The sequence below is a fragment of the Nicotiana tomentosiformis genome, chromosome 11, assembly GCF_000390325.3.
Source record: "Nicotiana tomentosiformis chromosome 11, ASM39032v3, whole genome shotgun sequence".
Lineage (NCBI taxonomy): Eukaryota > Viridiplantae > Streptophyta > Magnoliopsida > Solanales > Solanaceae > Nicotiana > Nicotiana tomentosiformis.
In genome coordinates this window covers 101,708,710-101,728,636 of record NC_090822.1, presented here as the reverse complement: position 1 = coordinate 101,728,636, position 19,927 = coordinate 101,708,710, and the positions used below count along the sequence as shown (strand labels likewise).

General features: G+C 36.5%; 2 protein-coding genes across 2 annotated transcripts; one reads left to right on the top strand and one right to left on the bottom strand.

The window, feature by feature from the left end:
- The first annotated feature begins 4,775 nt into the window (after positions 1-4,775).
- Positions 4,776-9,951, top strand: LOC104116571 (uncharacterized). Its single transcript, XM_009627459.4, has 4 exons — positions 4,776-4,939; positions 5,033-5,150; positions 6,184-6,245; positions 9,576-9,951. The coding sequence occupies exons 1-4, from the start codon at positions 4,811-4,813 to the stop codon at positions 9,726-9,728; spliced, it is 462 nt and encodes a 153-aa protein (XP_009625754.1). The 5' UTR covers positions 4,776-4,810; the 3' UTR covers positions 9,729-9,951.
- A 299-nt stretch (positions 9,952-10,250) lies between these two features.
- Positions 10,251-11,996, bottom strand: LOC104116572 (zeatin O-glucosyltransferase-like). Its single transcript, XM_009627460.4, has one exon. It carries the CDS (start codon positions 11,786-11,788, stop codon positions 10,376-10,378), a length of 1,413 nt encoding a protein of 470 aa, XP_009625755.1. The 5' UTR covers positions 11,789-11,996; the 3' UTR covers positions 10,251-10,375.
- Positions 11,997-19,927: the final 7,931 nt, after the last annotated feature.

Genomic DNA, 19,927 nt, shown 5'->3' with positions numbered 1-19,927 from the left:
GTTTACACCTCTTTTTTTTATAAACAAAGATGGTCAACGTGTCTTCTAGTTCTGGGGGTACGGGGGAGGGGTACCTGACCCCATTTCTTTGGCAGTGCGCATGCCTCCCCATGACGATGGGGTTGCCATTGTTGCAGAGGATGAAAGCTTTCCTATGGTGGAAGAAATAATTCCCCCTAACGAGAAAGCTAGATCTGACTTTTCAAAACTGCCCGGGGACGACCCCGAGGCCACGGAATCGGTGATGGATGCGGTTGCTCTTGCTAATTTTAGGGCGAAGTTCAAAATTCTGGCCCACATCAATCTGGTCCCCGCTGGTCGTGACGTGGTGCAGGTTCATCAACCCGGATACTACGAATTCTACGCGTATCCGTTCTATGTGTGCTACTCATTTCCTCTTCTCCTATTGGAGGAGGAATTCTGCCGCTACTACGGCGTCTGCCCGACCCAACTATCTTCTTACATCTACAAACTCATCTGTATGTTAACAAAGTACGCGGAATTGGCCGGCCGCGGGATCTCTTTTTGCCACCTGATGCACCTCTTTGCGCCCAGTTTCTATAGGGGGCGATGTTGCATCTTCGTCACCGTGGAAGTAAGAGCTTGGTAGTGAAGATGGACGATAAAGTGAATCGTCGATTTTGGCTCAGCTACTTCTACGTCAAGACCGAGGACATGGTGACAAATGCGGATGGATTTCCTGAGGCATGGAATTATGCTCGTAAGTGTTTTTTACTAAGCGCTTATTTTACTCATTCTGATTGTAGCCTAACATTCTGTCTTTATCTCGTTCAGCTGAGACTTCTCCCCCTCCTTTGGTTGCGGATATTCACGACTGGGTTAGCCAGGTCTTGCCTAAAATAGTGGGGATTCGCGAATGGTCGGTCTTTTTCAATAAGTTCGGGCCCAAGCTTTCAGCGACCGGTGAGTTTGCCCGTTTTTAATCTTTATTTTTATGGCCTTCTGGTCGCTTGCTTGTTGTTTTGTAGGGATCAACCTCTTAATCTTCTTTTTCTTCTCTTTGGTTTCTAGCCCGGGGATCCTCGAGGAGGTCGAAGGCCCCTACTCCTGCGTTTTGCCAAATGCACACTACAACGGGGTCCGCCCCTGCTGTGACTGTAGCCAAGCTTGCCCGACCATCCACTTCTATTCGGCCTCCGGTTTCGGCTAGACCAGCTCGATTGTCGGCGGCTTCAATACCAGAAACTCTAGCCTCTCCCTTGCTTCATTTAATAGATGAAGAGTCTTCATCGAGGGAGGAGGATTTGGTCTCTCGTAAAAGGAGGTCGGTGGACGTTGGCGATGGGACAATCCGAGCCATAGATTCTACGAGGAACAAACACGAACCGGCCTCCGTTATGCCTGAAGGCGGTGCAAATTTTCCGTCTGAGGTCCTGCCATCAGCGGAAGTCGCAAAGAGCATGCCCCTTCCTGATTGTCACGCCCCAAACCTGGGGAGGCGTGGCTGGCACCCAATGCCGTGCTGGCCCGAGCGAACCACTCTGTAAATCATTTTTTTTCTTCTGCAACTATCATGGGCCAACATGGCCACAACTCGTAATTTATAACAAAAAATTAGGAAAACGTTGTATCAATAAACCATCATTCTTAAAACATGAATACATACGGGCCGTCAAGGCCTCTTACATACTGTAGATAATGAACATGTGTCTACAAATCCTCTAAGATTATTCGACATCAAATGGGACAAGGTACCGCCCTACCTATAAGTCTGTAACAAAACTCTGACACGATGACTTATAGACTCGACTGCACTCCGAATGAGGTGGAGTCTTACCGATCCTTCGCTAAATGCTAACCTCGTCTACTATGAGGGCTCGTCAAACTGATTATCTATACCTGTAGGCATGAATGCAGCGTCCACAACAACAAAAACATCAGTACGAATAATGTACTGAGTATGTAAGGCATGTAAATCAGTATATAATGGCATGAAAGAAATATGGAATAAAGGACTCAACCTGTAAGTCTGGATAGCTATGTAAATCATGAAATATTTATAATATCATGCATATACGTATAAATGTCATATAATGCATAGGTCTGTGCGTACATAACATCATCAAGCCTACGAGGATATCCCATCATATCATCTCAGCCTCTGTGGGCAAAATCATCAACGTATACCAACTGATCAGGTGGTGGTGCATATATAACGCCGTAACCTCTTTCCATACCCTATATACATATAATATATGCGTATATAATGCCATCTGGTCATGGGTAAATGCATATGTATAAATGAATGCAATGCATAATGAAGTAAGTCAATAAGATCTCTTGAAATATCATGAGACCCATGAACAGACGATATGATAGTAGGACACATGGGGAATCAAGAACATAAGCACACCTAGTACGTCTATGAATAGAGTCATTTATAAAAGTTATGCGTTTGCTCGTTTTGTTTGTATCATATGGATCATGCCAAAAGAAAAGAAGGGATAGCCTTAACATACCTTACTTGATGAAGTTATCAACTACTTTCACTTGAGCTTTCCAAGAACAATTTTTGCTCCTTTAAATCTTTGAACAAGAACTAAGCACTTTTTATGATCATGGCATATTTCATGTTGCTAGACATATGGAGTATCATGGATGTATGTTTTTTGCTATGTTTCTAAAGTAAGAGACTCCCTAATAATAGAAAGAAAGATTTCAACCTTCTTTCTACATCTTAATTGCAAAAGAAGTATAATATGAAGGCTTAAAGGCTTGCATTGTTACATGTAAACAAGGCACACCAAGTGTTATGACTCATGTGCACATTGGTGCCACCCTTGGCCAACTTCATGCAATATGGCAGCCCACAATTTCCCCTAAAACGCCACCTAATCCCATAAACCAAAGAGTCACCATTTGGATGTTTGAGTCATTTTCACTTGTTGCCACATGGAGGATGATGTTCCTGCCTAACTTATCCACCAATTTTCTAAATGTGCCATCTTGCTCTATGACTTAAGAGTCATTTATTGGGCTTTCCTTGGCTGCCACGTTGGGAGGCTTATCAAGTCAAGCCTATCAAATTTTTTTAATTACTTATCCACCCATATAATTTGATGACTAAGCCACCAAAACTCCCTAATCTTGCCACCTAGCTCCAAGACTTGCCTAGTCAATATTGAATTCCCTACTTTCTGCCACCTTAATCCTTATAAAGTTGATTAGTCATGAGCCTCTCTTATCCTCATGATTCCACGTGGATTCATACAAATGACACTTATCCACTTATAACTAATTCCATATTTCATGACTTTATACCAACATTTAACCAATTATTCACACAATAATTTTTAGGTCTCGATTCAATTAAATACTAATATATTTCATATAACTTACTATCATGACCGTTTGGTACCTTGTATGACACTAATCCATAAATACGGAGTATTATAGCTTAGACCGTATTTTATCCCAAAATATCAAACATCAACGAAACTCGCCTTCTTCAATTTGTTTACCCTATGACCTTCACAACACTTACTTATCACTTGATATAAATATCATAAGAACTTATAACCTAAAAAATAGTCTTGTCTTTGAACTTATGTCAATTATCTTATGACAAATCCAACGTAGAAAAGTACGGGATGTAACACTAATGCCAACGTAGGAACTAGTGGAGTGTCCGTGGAGGTTCTAGGTACTGTGCGACGAGATATGCCATCGTCCTCGCGGCCAGTTAATATTCCCACCTCATTTACCAATGAGAGATGTAAGGGGGTTGCTGATGATGGTTACGAGATGGGCTCCAATATGGACCGCGAAGAGGTTAGGATGATGGGAGAAGGACTCACCCAACTCGAGGTGAGATTGGAGGGAACTACGCGGACCATTGCGATCCCTCTGGATCGGGATCTACTAATTGATACCGAGGATGTGGTCCCTTTTCTTGGTCCCCTCTGTTCTAACGTAGAGGGTAAAACCCTCAAGAAATTGAAAGATTCCACATTGTCGAGGAGCATAGCCGACCTTGCTCTTAGGGTAAGTTGGGTATTTCATTAGTATGTTCGTTCATGTCGAATCCGATTTTATTCTTACTCGCTCTGGTTTTCTTTTCAGACTGTGATCTTGGAGATCGAAAGCTCCCGACGAGAGGAGAGGCGGAAGGCCATTTTCCAAAAGATGGAGCGGAAATATCACGAGTATCGTGATAAGCACTGCGAGCTTTGCAGGCGGCTTGGTGGGAGTAGCAACTTTCGGGCTCTCCAAAATGAGCTAAAGAAGAAGGATGACGAATTGGTGAAGGTCATCGAAAAATGTAGTCAGCTTGAGGGGGCGTTAAAGGATAAGGAAGAGGAGCTCGAGGTGAGAAGGGGAGTCGAGCCCCAATGCGCCAACCTTCAAGCCCAAGTGAGCTCGTTGCGGGCAATGCTTGAAGAAAGTCTAATCAAGGCATATGTTCTGGGTGGTGAGCTCGCCTAAAGGATAGCGGACTTAGAGAAGTCGGAATCGGACTGGTTGGCGGCTTTGAGGTAGGTAGAGGCATCAAAGGCCATAATTCGCGTTCTTCGTTCAGAGCGAGCGAGTGATTTGGAGACGGCGAGGCTCAGAGATGAGTGACTTGATTGAGTGATTGTTTTGTAACAAAAAAAAAATAGTTTAGTGATCTTTATGACACTTAAGTAAAGTTAATAATTTTTTCGTTATAAAAAATAGTTTAAGGACTTCAGTGTAATAAATTCTAAGTTGAGGGACCATAAGAAATTATGAAGAACATTGAGTTAAATTAAGAAGAGAAAACTATAAAAACAGAGGTGTGTTTTGAAAATTTAATGGTGGGAGGAAGATGGACTACAGTTTAGCAGCACTGAAATTGCTGTGCTCGCAACTAAAAGATGCCAAAGAAACCGTCACCCAAAAATCCAACGCTGCTTTCACTCTTGAAGGCATTCTCTTTCAACGCGCATGGCTCCAGGTTCTCATAACTCCTCCTTCTTCCTCCCCTTTTCCCCCTTTTTTCCCGTTTAATAATCCTCCATTTGCTTTGTTTTCCCAATTTTAATTGCAGGGTATTTTGGTTTCAACACCTACAGCAGATTCCTCCGGCCGATTCCTACTAGATGATGGCACTGGGGTCATTGAACTCCTACTCACTGGCGACTTCCTCAATCTTTCTATGGAGATAGGTCAGTCATTTTGTTTACGGGAAATTATACATACCTCCCTTGGGGTTTTAAATATTACACAAACTTCCCACAATGATAATACTACTAACAATTATGCCTATAGGATACTTCAATATCCATGTTGCTCCATTTAGATTTTAGACCCGTCTTTTTTTTCTTTTTTCGGGTATACTATTATTTTTTATTTTCTCCATTTTTGTGTAAAAAGGCTATAGGTTAATCTATTTAATATTTTCATATGGCTCAATAATTTCCTGCTCTATTTTTCAGCTTGAGTTTCATTATCATTTTGTAGTTACTTTTGTAAATGTGGAGAAGTTATTTGAGAAATGTTGAATGGGTGGATGACAAGATTAGATTTTTGTTCTCTCTTTTTTTTGGGGTGGGGGTGGGGGTGGGGGTGGGGTGGGGGGTTGTAATTGTGGAGTCCGGCCTAGTTGATGTGCTCCTGAACTGCTCCACTGGGTACATGCTACCTCGCACCCGCACAGATATGCCGTAATTATGCTCGCCTAGGCTTAGGCAGATGAGAAGAAATCACTTTTGATGACAAGATTAGGTTCTTAATCTAATAAAATAAAGTTAATGCACAAAGGGCTACTTATTTCACTTATAAAATAAAGATTAAAATGAAGTTCCATGTAATATTTGAATCACGGGAACTCTATGATACTGGCTGAAAGCTTAAGGGAGTATGTGTCATCATCCCTTGTTATTACTCTTCCTGTTATTATATATTTTTCGTAGTCGTGGTGTCCGGGTCAGCTTACGCACACCTCGACTAATTCCATGGGATACCTGCCACCGGCAACAAGTACCAGGTAACTCTGTCCACCAAGGCTTGAACAGATGGGAAGAAATCACCTGGTATTTTTTGTCTCCCTTGAAATTTGAACTTGAGACCTCATGGTTCTCAACCCAACTCATTGACCATTAAGCCACACCCTTGGGTGCGTTATTACTCTTCCTATTATTTTTATAGTTTTTTCTGCTGTTTAAAATCCGTACTTCTGCTTGCCTTCTTCTTGAACAGGAAAGTATATTATGGTTGTTGGAGGATATTTTGTCCGTAAAGGAGGCCTCCCGTTTATTAAGGTAAGATAAACCTTTCCCTTCAAGTAAATGACCACTTCATTCATGTTAATTTAGGATTTTTCTTGCGTTCGCTTGCTTTAGTGTGGTGGAACATTTTGTTCCAGCTTATTGAAGGTATTGTTTCTTTGATTGCATCAAATTGATCAAACCCGTAAAACTAATAATTGCATTGTTGTTTTTGAGGGTTTGATTGCCCAACTACCAATAAAATCTTTTCCCTCTCTTCTAAATCCGTCTCCATTTTACTGTGAAAGGAAGCTATGCATTGGGTTTAATGCTCCCGAGTCCTTAATCCTGATGTCTAATGCTGAACATTTTATTAGTTTACTACTACAATATCAAGATTTACTCGTGCTCTAAACCTTAGCAGTTAAGGCTGCTTGCTTAGCATGGGTAGGAATCTATAAAAGTAATGGTTGAGAAGAGTAGGTACTGATGAGAAAGAGTTACAGTTGAAGAAGATGTAGCTTTTGTCACCATTATGCTTCTTTAAATTTTGAACCAATCTCACGTAGTGGAATGTTGATCTTCAACCATATCAGCAGCCTTCTGGAGTCATTAGTCAAATCGCAATCGCATACAAACTCTGCTTTTGTAATTGGTCTATCAAATCTTGACCTTCCATTAACTGCAAATAGTATCTTAGTCTTTCAATCATATTTCATTTATGCCTGAACTCAAGCTCTACAAGAAGGAAGCTGAAACAACTTAATGTATTGCACTTGTTAAATTTCCATCTTCCTAGGCTTTTTGTCTGAGTTGTTTAAGCTATTCAGGATCAAAACAAAAGGACTTGTATCGTGTTTCTCCCTTGCATAATTCAGCAGAGTATGATATATCTTCCAGCTTAGCATATTCATCATTGGGATACTCTACGTTTTTGTACTGGAGGACCTCTGGAGTTATTCTCCTGATAGGACTGAGGGACTTTGGTAAGTAGCCTCAGGAACTTCCATTTCAAGAGTCTAAAAACTATGTGGCTCCAGTCCCATCAAGCATGCAATATTTCATGCATAGGCCAAGCCAAAATCCTCCAAATTTAAATGCTGTAACCTGAATGTTAAAAATTACCGCTGTTCAGGAATAAAGCACGGATTATTTTTAGCTAGTAGCATCCCAAGCAGTTTATTATTTCTTAATCCAAAGTTACTGAAAATAATAGCGGACAACCTAAAGGTGGTCAACAAAGTGCATGTTAAATATTTTTTCTTCTATCTTAAATCTTGTTTGTTCAGCTTAGATTTGTTTGATTGAAAACTCTGAGACAGATAGCAAAGTAATGGTGACAAGTCAGGGTGCATATCCCGCGTTGTGCAATTAATCATTCCTGCACTTCTCTTCATTCAATCCAGATTAAAATTATGGTGCAGTAAAATAAAATGCTTGTGAATTTCCAAAAAGAAAAAAGGGAAACTAAAATCAAATGCTTGTGTTTTGGATAAATGCAAACCTCCTTAGAAGATGTAAGAAAGCTTACCTGAGCCACCAGGGGAGAAATATCTAGCATGTTTTTGGAGTCAGGATTATCATAAGAAGGAACAAGGTCAGTCTTAGCATATCACCTATGTCCTCTGAGGTATGCTGCTTCTACTTAAACTATTCCTCTTCAGTGCAGTCCACGATAAGCCTTCCTTCCTGGTGGTTGTCTGAATGTGTCGAGTTCAAAAAGGCAAACTCCCCTTAGTTGAGGTAAAAAGGTGAAGCTTTCCCTTGAAAGTTGAAAGTCCCTTTTCACCAGTTCATCTCAATTAAGAAACTTTTTCGTATTAACTTGTCTTGGTGTGCTTGAACATTTTGGTTTGAGTTTCGAGGGTATTGTGTCAATGCTAGTATCAAATGTATCAAACTCATAGAACTATTAATTATTTATGGGGCTTTCTATAGCCAAAATACCTTAAAATATTCGTACCCTTTTGATGTACCAGTGTTGGTTGTACATGTTGGTTTGAGCTTATTAAGGGCATCGTACTGCTGGCTGTATCAAACTGATCAAACTCACAGAAGTATTTTTGTGTTTCTGCTTTTCGGTCTTCCAATTGCCAAATTAACATAAAAAGTTATATTCATCTTTTTGAAATTTCTGATTCTATTTGTCTAGATTAGTGGTTGATTTTATCTCAAGCTTATTGTGGAAGGAAGTTCTGAATTCGGAATAATTCTGTAGATATCTCTATTGGCATATTATTTGCCAAGATTAGGAGAACAAGTTTTATTCCCACTCATTGCAGCAGATTGTTATGTCTAGCTGTATAGCATTGATATGAACATTTTTTGATTTTGCACCGGGTGTCCGAGTCTCTTTTAGCCCCGACTAATCCCGGGGGTGCACAGGCCCTCGGCAAGGAGTTTCCCGCAAGTGCACCACGGTTAATTCAGGTTTTACCCAGTCCGATGGCCCTCAGAAATTGTTTGCACCCAGTGGGTTTCGAACTTGAGACCTTGAAAGGGAGCAAACCCCAAGGCTCAAGTCAATTGCCACCAGGCCAACCCCTAAGGGTTTTGATATGAACATTATCACATATAAAAGCAAACATTGGGGAAAATGGTTAAACGCCGATGAAGTAATAACTATAGTGTTTTTGAAAGAGAGAAGAGGTATTCTGAGCTCATTGATCATAGGTCTTCTGGCAGTATAGATCAATTTTAGAAGCATTATTTTGCATTAGACATGGGCTGAACTTGCACTTGGGTGAAACACTAGTCGTCTTTGTTAGAATTGATAGAAAAGGAGTCGAGCCGTTTTCAGACCATTTTAATTCAACCTGTTCTGGCCTGTCAATATTTCACCCCCGTGTGTAAAACGCTTGAAGAAGCATTAGTGCTGCAATCTGATGGGAGGCCATTTTTTCTGTAGACATTCCTATTAAGGTAGAATATTAGCAGTGTACAAACTAGATCACCAAATAAACCTATTAGACAACAAGTAAGACTGCTCACTCAGCATATTAGAAGTTTGTACAGCAATGAAAATATACTTTAGCTGGGGAGTGAGGTGTTATAGTGGAAGATTGTACACCTTCTGGCTCCTTGACCTTATCGGAATGTAGTATTTCCTCACCTTTCCGCACCAAGGAAGAGCAGACAAATGATCGACCTACCATTGAAAAATTATCAGCTGAGCTTGGTGCTTTCTTGGTGATTTTACACCTAGTGAAACATCTGAAAACCGACTGTTTTTAGAGGATCATCACTTGTAATCAATCTGAAAAACAAGTCTATTTGATTAATCAATGTGTATTCCGAAAATCTATTGCTTTATTAAGGTCACCATGTCTCTTGTTTCAGTTGAACCTTTTTATAAGATATTTCTAAGCATCTTCTCCATTTCAGGTCCATAAAATTGTTGACCTTTCTCGAGTTCCTGATCGAGAAGCAATGTGGTACCTAGAAGTTGTTGAGGCATTTAAACTCTTCTACCAACTACCTCCATTTGAAGACAAATTGAAGAGTGAAAAGGCAGCAGGAAAAGAAGAACTGAGGTAGGTTTAAGGGGATATATGAGCTTGTATGACAGTACCAAATGGAGTTCAAGTCTGACAAAATTTTGTTATACCCCATCTGGATTTTTTAAAATTAAATTAACTTAATATGTTAGTAAACTTATGGGGGCAGTAATGTTGTTGTCTTGTATCTAACTTTTATGTTGATATTTTCTGATTTTAGTTTAACCAGAATTTGAGACGGAGGGAGTAATGTTATTGTGTTATTATCGATTTGTTTTTCTACTTGGAGTACAACAACAAACCTAGTGTAGTCCTACAAATGGTGTCTTGGGAAGGTAGATTGTATACAAAATTTACCCCTACTTGGAGTAATTACTAAATTAGAGATGAATTTATAAGTAGTGTGCCATTTTTGTAACCTCCACAAATTGCAATTTTAACTTCCACAATTATCTTTTTTATGTCGTGCTACTTATGAGATTTTGCATTTGGTGAATTTTGCATTTGGTGTTGTTTCGCGTTCATTAAAGTAGGTGAAAATTAGGGAGATCGAAATTTCCAATAGGGTTAGAAAAACACTACATTCAACTTGCTTAAACTTAATGGATAAATTTACAGTACACAAAGTGATTCGATCATCACTATTATTAAAAAAGAAAAAGAAAATGAGGGAAATACAATAAAAATCTATCTAGTGATATGGGCAACAAAAGATTCCATTTCCTTGTGAGCTGCCCCACCATCCATCACTGACAATTTCACAGCTTCCTTCAACTCTGTAGCTCTCTTTTTCATCTCCTCTCCCTCCGACGACGCCATTAAAGTTTTCACAACTTTCTCAATTGTCTCCGCCGGCACCACTTCATTTCTCTTCTCCCACACTCTCACCGAAATTCCAATTTTCAGTCCTTTAGTTATCAACAAAGCATTCCTCGGCTGATCAGAATGCATTGGCCATGCCGCTATTGGCACTCCCATTGAAATACTTTCCATGCACGAATTCCACCCGCAATGACTCATGAATCCACTTGTCGCCACGTGTTCCAAAATCTCCAATTGTGGTGCCCAATCTCTTATAACAATTCCTCTTTCTGCTACCCTTTCTTCATACCCTTCAGGTAATTGACGTTTCCTTACATCTCCAGAAAATATGTCTCCTTTATCCGCATCCCGTAGTACCCAAATGAATCTCTGCTCGCTCTGTTCCAACCCTTTCGCCAGCTCTTTGATTTCTTCTTCGGACAGCGAAGTTGTAGATCCGAATGAAACAAAAATCACTGAGTTCTCAGTTTGTTTGTCGAGCCATTCCAGTGAATAATGGCGACGTTTTTCAGCATCAGGTGTTGGAATTGGAATCTCCACAGGATTGAATGGACCAAGAGCCCAATGTTTAAAATCCTTAACGTACGTTTTTTCAATAAGATCTAAATACAATTGTTCAATGACTCGAGACGTACTGAAAATATTCCCAACACCAAAAACCCTAGCTTGTAGTTGCTTCTTTGCGAATTCTTCCAATTCAGGAGAGTTGCAACCTTCGAGAGAAGGAATTTGTTTGAGTACAACTTCAGCTTCAGAAGGTACAGGTGGTCTAGCTGCATCCCAAATGTAAGAAAATATAAGAAAAGCAGAGACAGTGTGAAAACAGTAGCACTCAGTATTAGGAATTTTAGGAACATCCTGAACAATCCAGGAAGTGAGAAAATCGTGCAAAACCACTACTTTTCTAGCCTTAGAAGACAGGTTATTTACGAGCTCTGCCACTGGCTCGCGTAGTTGGAGCGAGGAGTTAAACGCAGGGACAAGTTGAGAAGGGAATTTGATGGAAGCATCAGGATTAGGAGGAGGGACATCAAATGAAACTGAGAATTCGGAGAAATTAAGGTTCGGGGTGTTAAGTGGGTCCCAGCCACGAGCACGAGACTGAGCCTGGCGGACGTGCGCGACGGTGCTGACGTAGTAAACGGGGATGTTGTGGGCGGAGGCGAGGCGGCGGGCGAGCTCGAGGAATTGGTGGAGATGGCCTTGAGCTGGAAGAGGAACCATAACTACAATTACACTATGTTGAGTTGCATTTGCTGCATGGTTTGTGGTTGCCATTTTGTGGAAAGAAAACTGTGAATGGAAAGAAAGAAGGGCAAAATCAGAAATATATGGGCAACTTTCAGGTTGCTCAAGCGGAGTAATTTATGATGCCAACTCTTGGAGTTTTCTCGAGTGAAATGATGTTGTACTATTGCTAATTATTTTCAGGTCGATGGAATTAAATAGGAGTAATAAATTTGGGAGTAAAGTTTTCACATTTATAAAGACTAGGAATCCAAGACTTGTCAACTTGTAACGTATCGATGCTTGATTGTGCTTTGGGAGATTTGCAAAAGTAACTTATGGGTGGACTAACAATAATAACATATTCCGAGTAATTCCATAATTGGGGTTTGATCGTACTCCTACCTTGTGAAGGGAGAGATGTTAGTTTCTGATAGACACTCGGTTTAAAAAAAGTATAAAATACAATAATTTTGAAAAAGAAATACGGTAGTGAAAAAGTTATAGAAAGAGAAGCAGTAACACCAACCAGAAAAATAAGGATAACCGAAGCAAAATAAATAACAAATAGTAACAATTGTCTAAGAATAGAAAATACGAGAATAGTACTATTACTTCCTTTATGGAAAAGAAATACAGGTATGAAAAATAAAAATGCTCGGCTACGTACTAACTTGCTATCCTAATCCTCGACATCTATATTTTTCTATTAAGGATCATATACTCGGTAAGCTGAATAAATATTTCGCAAGTTATGCCGGGAGGAGGCGGAGCATAACTTTAGTATAAATTGATTAAAACATTTGAATGTATTGTTCAATTGTTCATAAATTATGACATGACTTGTTACTATTCTTATCCCTCCTATTTTGTTAAATTATTCATAAATTTTACGGAATTGACAAAAATTTGCGTGTGCTGTTCCATAGTAGACAAATTTTGTGGGAGTGGAAGGACATTAATGGAGGCTATGCAAAAGTCCAAAATCTTTAATTAGAGCTCTAACACCATTCTGTTTCCATCTTTCCACACTGACCTTAGAAAGGTCCGAAAACACATGCCGGGATTTCGTCGATTTTGAAGCACATTAATTTAGCCATTGGATATAGATTTAATTGAACTTCAAAAAAAAATAATTAAATTATATTAAAAAATAATTTTTAAAAATTAAAATTATATTTGGATATACATTTTATTGATAGAAAAATTAAAGTTTTGTGAGGGGTAGAAAAACTTTCACCCAAAAATTATCTAAATCAGTTTTTCGGAACTTGAAAATTTTTGAATTTTTTTTTCTTAAATTTTAATAATATTTTATAAACAAACAATGTTTTCAAATAAAATTTTAAAAAATAAAGCCAAAATTTATTGCAGGAGCTAAATTTCTGAAAGATGAAAATTTTAATGGGAAATTTTAAAAGAATCAGGAATCCTTATGTTTTGTAGCTTACGGAGGAGAGAAAAGGAAAAAGTTATGTCGCTGGGTTTATATTGCAAGTTTAATACTTCACAATTTATGAGTTATACTGTGCAAATTTATACTAGTGGGATCAATAAATATCGGATATCAAATGATTATTGAAAAAAGAGAAAGAAAAAGTAGGTGGTACAGGGAACTTATGTGCTTCGGACAAAATTATAAACATAAACTAGCTACACGTGTAGTCTGACTTCAGTTTTTGCAAAAACTTAATTCAAATAAATGCTACTTGAAAAACGTTTCTAATTTTTTTTCTAAAAACTGGAAAGCACATCGTGAGTAATTTTTTATTGTAAAAAGATAGTAAGCCGGAAATAGTTCTGGATCCCTCTGAACTCTGAACTTCGCAACTTTTCTAAATTTTGCAATTTTATAGCCTCGACCCCCGAACGTGATAATCCATGAGAGTGTGACACATGTGCCGCCACATGAATTTTTTGTTTTCTTACTATAAAATATATATTTTTATCTTTTTAAAGTCCACCAACTATTTAAATTATTTTTTTCGTGCCAAAATCTGCATAAGTTTTTTTAAAACAATATTATTTTGACTATAATTTTTTATTTGACTAAAGATAATAATATTTAATAAGTTACTTTTACATATTTGATCAGGAAAAGAAGGAATACATAGTTATAAGATATTATCATTGCATCTAAAGAAAAAAAATAAGATATGTTGTTGGAACTCCATATATGTCAAATTTTTCAGCTAAGAATAGTAAAATTCTGACTAAATATTTGCGAATTTTATTACTTTGTCTAAATCTTCTTTTTACTTGGCTAGAATAAATGGAGTTTCAACTAATTTTTGTAGATTTGGACCCGAAAAAAAAAGAGATAAGAATTACATAGTTGAAATATACATTCATTGTATTTTAAAAAAATACAATTGGGAAAAATATGCAATGTAGATTAAGAAGAAAAAATGAGAAATACAATTGGAATAAATAAATTATTATATTTGATTATGTAAAAATTAATATTTAAAAAATACCCCATTTGAAAGTTAATTTTTCGATTTTTTCACCCTCTCATGCATCTAAAAGAGAGTGTATTCACGCCCTTTGCCATATCAGCATCTAGGAGGGTTAAGACTATCAAATTTTCTAGTTTACAGGGTATTAAAGATCACGTAAAGTTTAAGGGGAACTAAACAAAAATTGTCAAGTCTAGGGAGTCTACATTTAATTAGGAAAAGTTACCTAATATATATATGTCGATCTTGACACTTCTTACAACTTGTTTGGATGGTTGTCATGTATCATTTCATAATGTATTGTATAATATTGCATTGTATTGTACAATATTATTTTGATGTATACAATATTTGGATATATTGTATTGTTTGTTGTCGTTTCATGATGTCATGCACCAACAATATGAAGAATTAACTTGCAATATTATAAAGAAAAAGTAAGGTATGAGGTAATATTATTATATAAAAAGGTAGGGTAAATGATAAAATATGATTATTTAATAGTAAAAAAGGTAAGATAAGAGAAAATAAATAAGGAAATGACGCGACCGCACCAAATCGATCGTTTCATAAAGTGATACTTTTCGTCATTTCGTAACGACATATTTAACGATACGATACAATAAAATTTAAGTAACAATCAACATAAATATTATTTTTAAAGTAACAATACGATACAATACAACAATAAGGAGTTTTAATTAATTTTTTGGCCTCTCTTTTTTTCATAATATTTAATTTTTCAGATATCAAAAAGGAGTTAATTTCTTTTTTTCAAAATTGCTTTTGGAGTAAAGAGCCTAAGAGTATTTGTAATATTTTGACTGAACAAACTAAGGTTAATATGATGAATTTTATTGTTAATTAATACTAAAATGTAAATTTCTTAATACGTGTGAAAATAGCCTTAATCAATTAAAGTGGACTAGAGAGAGTATTATTTTGATTAGTAGAGCATTAATTAAGTGAGATAATTACAAAAATCAATGATAGTTTAGACAAAATAATCCTATAAGGCTATAAATCTCTTTTTTAAAAATATAAAAGTTTTTTTCAAAAATAATAATGAACAACAGAGAAATACGTAATTCTTTTTTCAGGTGAAGTCCACGGAGTATCGAGCAAGTCATAAATTTGAAGGCCAGACGTCATACCTCCTGCATGCATGGGGAATCGGAGTTTTCGTGGTGGTGATGAAAATTCAAACTCTTGTTTTAGTGCATATTAATGCTACATTTAATTATTTTGAAAATTAAGGGAAGGCTTTTTTTCCCATGGTGGAGTCCAACTAGGCAAAGAAACAATATTTTTTTCAAGTTTATTAGGCCAATTTTCTTTTCGCCCTTTTTCTCTCCAAAATTAAGGTATTTGATCGAATTTTTTTTTTTTAAAAAAGTTGCTTTTTAGTAGAAACAACAGTTTTAAAAATCAGAAAAAAATAACTTCTTTTCAAAAAATACTTTTTTGAAAAGTAAATTTGGAAAAATTACACTTAAAAGCTTGTCCAAACACAATTGTTGCTTAAAAGTACTTTTTCAAATTAATTAATCAAACACAAATTATTTTTCATCAAAAATACTATATTTTGATAAGCACTCTTGAGATAAACACTTTTTAAAATAAGTTTAAAGTTATAATAGTCTGTTAGTAGGAGGAAGTATAGTTGCGATTCTTGACTAAAGATGAGGGTTTTGTGTATAATTGGGCTACTTAACTAACGGTGAGGATTTTTTATACCGAAAATCAGATTGGCTAATTGCCCTTCGATTGCTTTCCCCTTCTGAGAGTACAGGACAATACCGCGAAAACTTGCAGCCGAATTATTTATTAAATATCATTTAAGGGTGTGGTCTAGTGGTCAATGAAATGGGTGAGAAACTTGAGGTCTCAGTTTAAATCTCAGCAGAAGTAAAAAAACACTAGGTGATTTATAAAGTTATCTGGTATCTGTTGTTGGTGAGAGGTAGAATTTATCGAGGTACACATATGCTGGCTCAGACGCTACGGTTATCAAATAGCATGTCGTTTTTTGTGATCGTCTGAAGGCATAATATTGAAAGTTAAGCTGGCTAGAATTTTAATTGAGTAAAACATATTGAAGACCTGAACTCCCTCCTCTCTAGTGGCTGAAGTAAGATAAAGAAAATAATTGGGGTATCTCAAGACGAAGCAAGTGACGTGTGATGAACTAGGGTGTCATCTTCAACATTAAGCCTAGTATGGGACTAAAGAGAAAATTTAAAGGAGAATCTCCTTAAACGGAGTCCTTCGGGTGAAAAAGAGCACAATCTTTAATGCATTAGAAATGTTTATTTAATTTGCCATTATGAAAGAAGATAGAAATTCTTGGTTGAAGCCACCAGTGATGGTCAGTAGAAAAAAGAAGGAAAGAAAATAAAATACATAAAGATTCCATTAAATTTATCCAAAAAATATATTGGGAACACTTAAACTAAACAGGTATTCTTTTACCCCCTAAACACATTGCAAGTGAATTTTATTCCACCTTTCATGATCCGAGACCAGTTAAAGACTAACGAGTGTGAGCCACGCTCTTTGTGGTCACGTCATTAATGAACTCAAAATATTTTAATGATTCGGTCCATAACTTAAAAGCTCACCCGATTAAAATACTCGACCCGCTATTTTTTAATTTTTACCCTAGACTGAATTATCCGACCTCATTTCTCTCTAAACAAAACGAGAAAAAGGTTGATGAACCCAAAACGTAGTGTTAATTTCCCCTCAAATCTCGTCGATTAGAGTGTAGATACTGAAGATCATTGGCTTCTCTTGTAGGTTCTTCTTGTTTTCTTCAATTTCTTGTCGATTTTGAAGTGTAAAAAAAATATTTACGATCGTTTTTCTTCTTTACTGATTTCAGTTCGAAAAAATGGCTTTTGAGCTCGTTACACTGAGGATCTTCCATGGAGGTCAGTTACAACTAAAGGTGTTTAACGGGCCGGGTTGACTCGGACCGGCCCGGACCTGTGGTAGAGGGCGGGTAGGGCTGGGTTTGGGGGGATAGGGGGTTGGTCCGTTTACATTTTTCTTACCGATTAACCGGACCGGTCAAACCCGGTCAAGGAAAATCACTGTTTAACCGGGTCGGGCCGATTCAACGACTATTTTCTTTTTTAAATTCATTTGACTGTTGGCAATGGTCATCTTCTAATTGGACCGTTGCCCAGCGGATATTTTGCAAGAATAACCCTTTTGGGCAATTATTTTTAAGAAAATAACACTTTTAGTAATTACTAATTTAGCCCTTTGAAAAACTATAAATACACCATCCTCTCTTCTTCATTTCTTCACTCATCTCTCAATTTTCAAACTCAAATTCTCAAATCTCAATTGTCATTCTCTCATTCTTCACCTAAATTGCAATCAAGTATTTGGCTCTCATTTTTTTTTTGAAATTTAATCTATCGTATTATTTGAAGTTTGAACTTTGAACTTTGAACAATTGACGTTTCTTCGTGGTAACATTGGAGTTGCGAAAATTATCAAGTGTTAAATTTATTACGGAATTCGGTGCACTCCCTCGAACTCTTTCTCTTATTTACTATTTTATTTGCATATTTAATTTTTGTTAGTAGTTAAATGTTCACAATATGTTTAATGCTGCAAAAAGAGTTTGTAATAAGGTTGCTAATCGGGGTAATCGGGGAAATAGAAAAAGAGGTACTACTTCAACATCTAGTAGTAATTTAAATTACTCTACACATATTTCTGAAACATCACAAGATATATCTTGGTCCTCAAGTACCACATTCTAAGTATAATTTGTGCACATATATATATCTTGCTATAACTGTTGATACCTAATTTTTTCCTCATATTTTTCAAATATATATATATATATATATATATATATATATATATATATATATATATATATATATATATATATATATATATATATATATATATATATATATTATTGTATGAACAAGCTAAATGATTATTTACAATAATTATATAATTATTATGCAAATATAATTGATGATGATGCTATTAATGTAGGCAATGTTAATCACATTATGCATTGTACTACTTCTACTGTATCTGCTAATATGGATGAAGATGAAGGCCTTGATGGTTATAATATTTGGGCTACATTTTCTTCCACTCAAACCAGTAGCAGGAACATTGATGAACTTCAATTCTACTTGCAAAAGCAATCAGAACCTCGCACTAAGGAATTTTCACCGTTGGGATGGTGGCATGAGAATGAAAATCAATTTTCTGTTCTTTTCGCTGTGGCTCGGGACGTGCTGGATGTGCCAATTTCAACTGTTGCATCAGAGAGTACATTTAGTGAAGCAAGACAACAACTAGGAGACACCCGTCACTCATTGGGAAGCAATGCTTTGGAAGTTTCAGTATGTTTTAGAGATTGGATTAGATCGTAACGAAGAAATCAGGGATGTGAAGATGTTGATAAACTAGAAGACGAGGAACTTGGAGATATATTAACACATGGTCACCCATCTGAATTTAACACTCCAGAAGATGGCCAAGAAGTTCATATTGATTATGAATAACTTACTAAGGCAATGCAAGACCTTTGAAGTTCTAGATTTATATTTAATAATTAAACTTTAACTTTACTCTTTTTTCGTTAATTTAATTTTTGTTAAATGTAAACTTCAATTTGCAAGTTTTAAATAAAAATTATAAGTGCAAATATTTTTCATCTTCATTATATTCTATTATCTTAAATTCTTAATGAAATATTCAAATATTAGAATTTTAAGGTCTTTGAATCCTTTATTCAAACACTCTTTTTATAAGATTATTATTTTTGTTTTATATTTTTACTTTATATTATTATAAATTACGATAGTTATATAAAATATAAAAATAATAATACATAAACACGGTCCGGACCCGTTAAGCCCGGTTTGTCAAACCCGGTAATCGGTCCGGATTGGTGACCGACCGGTCACTATTTTTTTCAACCCGGACCGGCCCGGCCCACCTCTTTATCACCTTTAATTATAACAGTATCCTATCAACTATGAAGGAGGTATGATGACAGAGTACTTTGATATTGATGTTGGCAGATTTTCGTATTTTGAGTTTGTAAACTATTTGAAAGAAAATGGTTATAATTGTGAAACATATTCTATTTATGTGAGACCATCTAATTTTAGCATTTTAGTAAAAATTTTAACTGATAGGGATATTATGGGTATTGTGCCTCTATAAAAAAATGGGAATATATTTGAAGTGTATGTGTCCACTCTGTTGATGAAGCATTAGTGGTCCCTCCAGCTATTAAATATGTGGGTCATGTGTGTGGAAAATCTAGTGTGTTTTTGATAAAGGGATAAATTAAAGTGTTGGGGGGATAGTGAAGGTGTAGGGTTTGAAGAACCACAAAATAATATCCATGTTGCTGATAATGTGCCTGGTGGGGATGAGGGTGGTCCTTCTAATGGTGATGATATTCCATTAGTTGAAATTGATATTGAATGCAGTGATCATACTATAGATTCAGAAATTGAAGAGTTGTTTGAAGAAGGGGAAGAAGAATATGGTAGTGATGTTGATGAGGAGTATAGGAGTTTAAGAGAAGACAAAAGGTGCAGAGAAGGAAGAGAAAAGAGAAAGATTTTGAACTAGACATGCCAAGTTAGGTAAAAGGGGTCCAGATCTAGGATATAATGAGTATGTAGCTAGGAAGAAGACATCTTTAGAAGGTAAGATTATTGGAGATGACCAT